This window comes from Cebus imitator, unplaced genomic scaffold (genome assembly GCF_001604975.1).
Source record: "Cebus imitator isolate Cc_AM_T3 unplaced genomic scaffold, Cebus_imitator-1.0 Scaffold1, whole genome shotgun sequence".
NCBI classification, from domain to species: Eukaryota; Metazoa; Chordata; class Mammalia; order Primates; family Cebidae; genus Cebus; species Cebus imitator.
This window is the reverse complement of record NW_016107316.1, coordinates 16,807,010-16,813,923: the sequence shown is the minus strand read 5'-3', so window position 1 is coordinate 16,813,923 and position 6,914 is coordinate 16,807,010. Positions and strand designations below refer to the sequence as shown.

The following is a 6,914-nucleotide window of genomic DNA, read 5'->3' as shown; positions in this document are numbered from 1 at the left end:
AGTAGCTGGGATTACAGACATGTGCCGCCACACCTGGCTAATTTTGTATTTTTAGTAGAGATGGAGTTTCTCCATGTTGGTCAGGGTGGTCTTAGACCCCTGACCTCAAGTGATCCACGTGCCTCAGCCTCCCAAAGTGCTGGGATTACAGAGGTGAGCCACCGCGTCCGGCCAACCCAGGATTTTTCAGACTCTACTGCCATTTTGTCTGGACTGATTCTCTGTTGTGGGGGGTGTCCTACGTCTTGTGAGGCATTTAGAAGCTTCCCTAGCCTCTACTCCCTAGATACAAGCACCTCCCCCTAACCAGGTGGTGACCAAAAATATCTCCACACACATTGCCAGAATGTCATGGTGAGGAGGTAGCAAACTGCCCCAGTAGAGAACTATGGCCTTAACCCACCTAGAAAAGCTGCTCACAGGAGAGGTCTAAGGAAAAGCCAGAGGCAAGATGGGGGTTCTGCCCAGAAGGAAAGCAAAGGTTGGCAGACTCAGAGGAACCCCAGGAGGTGGTGGGCAGGATTTGAAGACCCAAAGTGAGGCATACTGGGTGGGAGGACCAAGCTGTACTCAAATCTAGAGTGATACTAGATTCATGACCCTCCTGTGACCCCCATCTGGCCCCTCTGCAAGGGAGGAGAAGTGAGGGGTACTCGCTGAGGCTTTTCCCAATCTGAAATTGTCACGTGCCCTGCACCTGCTGGTAGTGCCTTCTAGGATGGTCGGCACCCCCAACCCAGCCCTCTCCTAGATAATGGGCAAAATGAGTATCTCGGGGGTGTGCTGTGTCTCCTTTCAAGACGACTGTCAAAATAAAAGCAAACAAAGGCAGATTGTTTAACAGACATGGCAGCAAAGCTGAAACTGCCTCTAGCTTGTGCGCAGGAGGTTCTCACTTTTAGCCTAGTCTTTGCCATTCACGCATCAATTGTGAATATTGGCTTAGCACCTGCCAGGTGCCCCACTCCGTGCTAAGTCTGGCCGGATCAAGCAAAGTCCCTGCCCTCCAGGAGTCAACAAGCTGTAGAGACAGGAAAAGGAGGGGAGGGGAGTGGCTAGGAGGAGGGCATGGAGTTGGGGGCAGAAGAGGCCAGGCCTGGCTGGGGTACCCCTCCCTCCTGGGCTTCCAGTCTGTGTTTCTTGCCCTTCTTACCAGGGATGGCTCCTTCAGTGAGCACCCAGCTCTTCCCCAGAGACTTGGAGAGTTGCTTCAGGCTATTTGACTAGGACTTTGTTCCTTCCTCTGGATGGTTTTGTCCTGCTGGTTACCCTGAGCCCAGAGCCTCAGTGAGGGACCACACTTAGCTTGAGGGAGGTTATTTATTTATTTATTTATTTTTGAGGTGGAGTCTGTCGCCCAGCTGGAATATAGTGGCATGATGTCGGCTCAATGTAACCTCTGCCGCCCAGGTTCAAGCAATTCCCCCACCTCAGCCTCCCAAGTAGCTGGAAATATAGGCACGTGCCACAATGATGCCCAGCTAATTTTTTGTATTTTAGTAGAGACAGGGTTTCACCACGTTAGCCAGAATGGTCTTGATGTCCTGACCTCATGATCCACCCTCCTTGCCCTCCCAAAATGCTGGGACTACAGGCATGAGCCACTGTGCCTGGTTGCTTGAGGGAGTTCTTGATGGGTTGGATGAATCAAGGGTTGACCATGGCAGAAGTCATTGCCCCGCTGAATCGGCTCATCCAGAACCTGAAAGGGCAGGTGAGGAGAATGGGGTAGTTGGGCAGAGGACCGTGTGGACCAGATTCAGGAGTGGGGATTTCAGCTGGGGAGCTAACCTGGGGCTGAAAATGTACAGCGTGCCTCGCTTCCCCCTCATCTGCCCAGTGTGCCCAGCTGCCACCTGGTTTTAGGGGCATCTCTGGGAGCATGGCGCCTCTGGTGCTATTGCAGACTGGATTTGGTGGGCAGGGCTTCCTCATGTGCATGAATGACTGGGTTGGTCGGGAGCCTGGGGCTGTGTTGGGCCTCAGAGCTAGCCCTCATGGGTCTCTATGCTATGGAGCCAGCAGTCAACAGGAAGTGAGTCCCAGCATGAGAGGAGGCCATGTGGTCCCAGGCAGGAAGTGAGTGACAGTGGAGTTGCCTCGAGCAGCTTTGTGGGGCTCAGATCCTGCCCCAATCTGAGGTGTCTGTGGGGCAGCAAATGGTGAGAAGAAAGGAAGACGCAGCCATGAAAACGTCTGGCTCTGACCTAAGCGTCTTAGCTCAAGACCCCATGCACACCTCCGTGGTAGTGCCACGTTTGGGGCTTTGGAGTACCTGGCACAGCTGGACCCCCAGCGGTGGCTGTCAGTGTAGGGGTGCACTCCACTCTTCAAGTGGGGGCCCATGACTGAGGCTTGCAGAGTGACAGACAGGGCTTACACCAGGGAGGGGACCCTTTTGGGCTAGAAGTGCCCTCTTTGCTTAAGCAGGGAGGGAGGAGAGACATTCTGAGTCCTGGGGAGGGTCCCGACACACAGGATGGAGGCAGAGGCGATCAGCAGGGGTCTGCCGTTCCACTTTCCTTCCTGGATTTGGCCTTCCCGGCTCTGCTGGCATCAGCCCAGGCCCCCAAGCACAGCAGAGGACTTCTCGCTTTCACCGGTCACCTCCTCTTCCTCTGGTTGCAGCCCCCTGCCTCCAACTGCTGAGGAGTACACACATGCAGCTTTCTATGGGAGCTTCCCTCCTGGAAGCAGGCCTGCCCAGCCGCCCCCACAGCAGGAAAGCAGCTTGGCAGGCCCTGCAGTTCCTTCTGCTCCCTCTCCGGGCTGCTCCATGGGCCCAGGTCCCCATCCAGGGAGGAAAGCCTACCTGAGAAGACTTCGGTTTTGTTTCTGTTTTTGCTTTCCCAAGGCCCGTGTCCCTAATTGCCACGTCTGGGTGTTCGTCACCAAATAACAGTGGGTTCAGAGTTCAAGTCCTAGACTGTTAGAGCAAAAGCAGCCTTGGAAATAGGGCTGTGCAGGCCTGGGGACCCAGTGCTCTCTCAGGCTGTGCACTTGAGTGATGGGAAACCCTGGAGGGAACTTGGCAGGATCTCTGCACATTTAGCTGGACAGGCCCTCTCACCTGGCCAAACCCCTTCTGGAACTCCATGCTCTGGAAACACACAGGTGTACAGGGCTGTAAGTGCAAGGGTGTTCACTGCAGCAAAAAGCAAATCAGCCCAAATGCCCACCATCAGGGAACAGCATGCATACATTTTGGAGCATCCAGATCCATCTGCACTGGGATGGAGGGATGCCCACTCTGCTTGTTAAGTGAAAAAGCAAGTTGTAGAACATTACGACTAGTATAATACCCTCTTGGAAAAAAACATTTCTGGATCTGGATGTGTATATGAATACATATGTATAAACATGTAACTTACACATGATGGATGATGTATAGGAAAAAGTGTGGAAAGGATACTCACTGAACTGTTAATAATGGGTACCTAGCCGGGCGCGGTGTCTCAAGCCTGTAATCCCAGCACTTTGGGAGGCCGAGGCGGGTGGATCACAAGGTCAAGAGATCGAGACCATCCTGGTCAACATGGTGAAACCCCGTCTCTACTAAAAATACAAAACAGCTGGGCATGGTGGCGTGTGCCTGTAATCCCAGCTACTTAGGAGGCTGAGGCAGGAGAATTGCCTGAACCCAGGAGGCGGAGGTTGCGGTGAGCCAAGATCGCGCCATTGCACTCCAGCCTGGGTCACAAGAGCGAAACTCTGTCTCAAAAAAAAATAATAATAAAATAATAATAATTAAAAAAAAATAATGGGTACCTTAGGGGAGAGATTTTGGGGGTAGGGAGCTGAAATAGGAGCTTTAACTTTTCAGCATTTTTTTGTATGTTTGATTTTTTTTTTTTTTCTCACTTTGTCCCCAAGCCTGGAGTGCAGTGGCGCTTTCGCAGCTCACTGCAACCTTCACCTTCTGGGTTCAAGTGATTGTCCTGCCTTACCCTCTCAAGTGGCTGGGATTACAGGCATGTGCCACCACGCCCGGCTAATTTTTGTATTTTTAGTAGAGATGGGGTTTCGCCATGTTAGCCAGGCTGGTCTTGAACTCCTGACCTCATGTAATCCACCCGCCTCAGTCTCCCAAAGTGCTAGGATTACAGGCATGAGCCACCTCGCCCAGCTATAGTTTGATTTTTTATAATATATGTGTCTGATTTTTATAAGTAGAAAAAAAAAGACAAGAAAGACAAAACCTCCAGTGGTCTAGACCAGTCATCTCCACCTGACATTCAGGGAAACCAAGGCGCTTTCTGAGAGCAGTGCCTTATCTGAGGCTTGCTGAGCTGACGCTGTCCCTGCCTTTTTACTGGGTAGGTGTTCTCTACACGGAGCCAGCGTGGCAGAGTTGCCAAGTGCAGCCTGGTGCTTGTGGGTGTGGCAGAGCGCCGAGCCGTGGGGACCCCTGCCTGTTCCTGTCCCACACTGGACACCTCCATTCTTCTTGAGGTGTCCTGGCCCACCTGCCTCTGGATGGCTGCGGACTGAATATATACACACAGCAGAGCACGCAGCAGGCACCTGGCTCTCCTGTTCTTGCTTTGTCCATGAAAAGCCAGCGACCTGGAGCAAATCACAAAATTCCAGAGAGCCTCAGGTTCCTCACCTGCTTCTCAGGAAGGCTGAGAAACTCTGAGGAGGTAATAAGTGAGGAGCTTTGTCCACTGTGCAGTGATATACACAGGCAACCAGGATTATTCTTTATTTGATTTTTATTACCTGGAACCTTGGCAAGTCAGTTCTTAGACTCTAGGGGATAAAGAAATGCATTTTCCTTGAAGGGAGAATGAGGGACCTCAGTGCTCATGAAGGGTTGCTGCAGAGCCTGAAAATTGCTTGCCAGAGCCTTGGCTCTTCTGGCTCTGAGTGCCTGGAAAAATCTGTGGTAGCCCAAGCCAGCGGAGAAGGCTGTGCTAGATTATGAGCTCACAGAATGCTTTTCTGGGGGGCCTCCTTCAACTCTCATGCCTCAAGAGACCAAGATGAAAGCTGTGAGGGGACTCACTATAGAAGTCAGACCAGCATGAGTCCCAGACTTGATCTGGTGGCAATGGAATCTTCTCGGGGGTGGAGTGTGGGATTCTGATTGGAATTATGAGTGTCACAAGGAGCATTCCTTTTTTAACGGGGGCTGCAGAGAAAGCTTGGACATCCTATGTCACCTCAGTGAGTTGCGGTGGGGTGGGGGAGCAGATCCCTTGAGAAGCACACCCAGCCTGGCAAACCTGCTTGGGTTCCTTTCCTGTTTCTTAAACTGGAGTCCACAGACCCATGATTTCAAGGGTCAATCCCATGGACCCTTTGATGTTGAAAGCAAAATTGTGACTGTATGTGTTTTTACATGAAGGTATTTATGAAACACAATTTCTGTACAGAAAGTACATAACTTTCTCTAGAATTTCAGACCAGTCAATAATCCAAAACAGGCTAAGCCCACTGATCTAACCCTCCTTTTGTGTATCTTTCTTATATTTGCAGGTGGAAAGTAGTGACACGCCAAAGGACGCTGCGGTAACCTCCAAGTCCCCATCCATGGCCCAGGACTCAGGCCCCTCAGAGCTGTTACCCAACGGGGACTTGGAGAAGCGAAGTGAGCCCCAGCCAGAGGAGGGGAGCCCTGCTGGGGGGCAGAAGGGCGGGTCCCCAGCAGAGGGAGAGGGTGCAGCTGAGACCCCGCCGGAAGCCTCTAGAGCAGTGGAGAATGGCTGCTGCACCCCCAAGGAGGGCCGAGGAGCCGCTGCAGAAGAGGGTGAGTCCTCAGCACGAGGGGCAGCCTCTTCTGGGCCCACCAGCATGCCCTGAGAGTCAGGGACTTGGGTCTCCAGCAGGTGCCAGGAGGGATGGACCGGGTCGTGGCTAAAGGTCTGCTTGCAAGGATATGGCCTGGAGGCTACTGGCTGGATGCAGCCTGCACGGTTTTTTTTGGCCCACAGAGTGTTTTAAACATTTAAAAAATTAGTTGCCAGTATTTAAAAATCAAAAAATCTCACATAAAAATCTGGAGTTTTGGCTTCTCCTGGAAAAAAAAAAAAAAAGCTAGATCTGGCAACAGTGGGCTTGCATGACGCCAATGATTGCTAGACTGGGATAATGGCTGTCCCTCCGCCGCCTTGTGTGGCTGGTTGTAGGCCTTCGTTTTCTGCAGCTCTACCTGGCCTGCTTACTCTCCCACATGCCCTGAAGCTCCTGGGGACTGCTGTATTTGTAGCCCCTGGCCTGGGCACTCAAGGGCAGCAGATACCCTGTTTGGGTCCCCGAGTGTAGAGGTCCTGAGCCCACCCTCATTGGGCTGACTCCACTGGAAATTTGGTTGTGACAGTGGCATGGGGAGAGGGCTGGGAGAGGGTATTCTGCGCACTGCCCAGCCCAGGCGCCTTCATCAGGGGACTTTTTGGCCTAACCCTAGAAGCCTGGAAAGTTGCCCACTTTTCTCTTTCAGGTTAAGCCAGCAATTTCAGGGCCAGCCGAGCTGTAAACATGCTAGTAATGACGACAACTAGCATTTGTCCAGGGCTTCGCAGTTTACAGAGCGCTTTCTCATACATTATCACATTTGATCCTCCAACGGCCCTGCCAGGTTGTTTTGCATATGTGCATTTTAATTTCAAAAAGTCTTCCTTCCAAGCGTGTATGATGGAATGAGTAAATTGATTAATTGGCGTAACTTATTTTGCATGGATCCAACCTAATATTCATGCAGGATAGAGAACATTTCCAGAATACAAATTTCCAAACTTATTAAGAAGCTTTTATTCATTTATATTCAACAAATACGTGTGATGCTCCCACTATGTGCAGAGCACTGCAGAGGCAAGCTGTATTCATTGTTTTATTTACTCCTCTAAACAATCTTATTCAAGAGATATGACGATCCTCATTTTCTTTTCTTTTCTTTTTTTTTTTTTGTTTTT

The 6,914-nt window shown here is 51.3% G+C and overlaps 1 protein-coding gene across 4 annotated transcripts in view; it reads left to right on the top strand.

The window, feature by feature from the left end:
• Nucleotides 1-6,914, top strand: part of DNMT3A (DNA methyltransferase 3 alpha) — a 113,916-nt gene that overhangs the window by 56,496 nt on the left and 50,506 nt on the right. For 3 of the 4 annotated variants that reach the window (XM_017527076.1, XM_017527073.2, XM_017527082.2), the window contains exon 4: nt 5,482-5,752. In XM_017527076.1, the coding sequence (XP_017382565.1) occupies nt 5,482-5,752 (271 nt within the window). The remainder of the gene's footprint in view (nt 1-5,481; nt 5,753-6,914) is intronic. The other variant, XM_017527092.2, reaches the window with a different exon arrangement.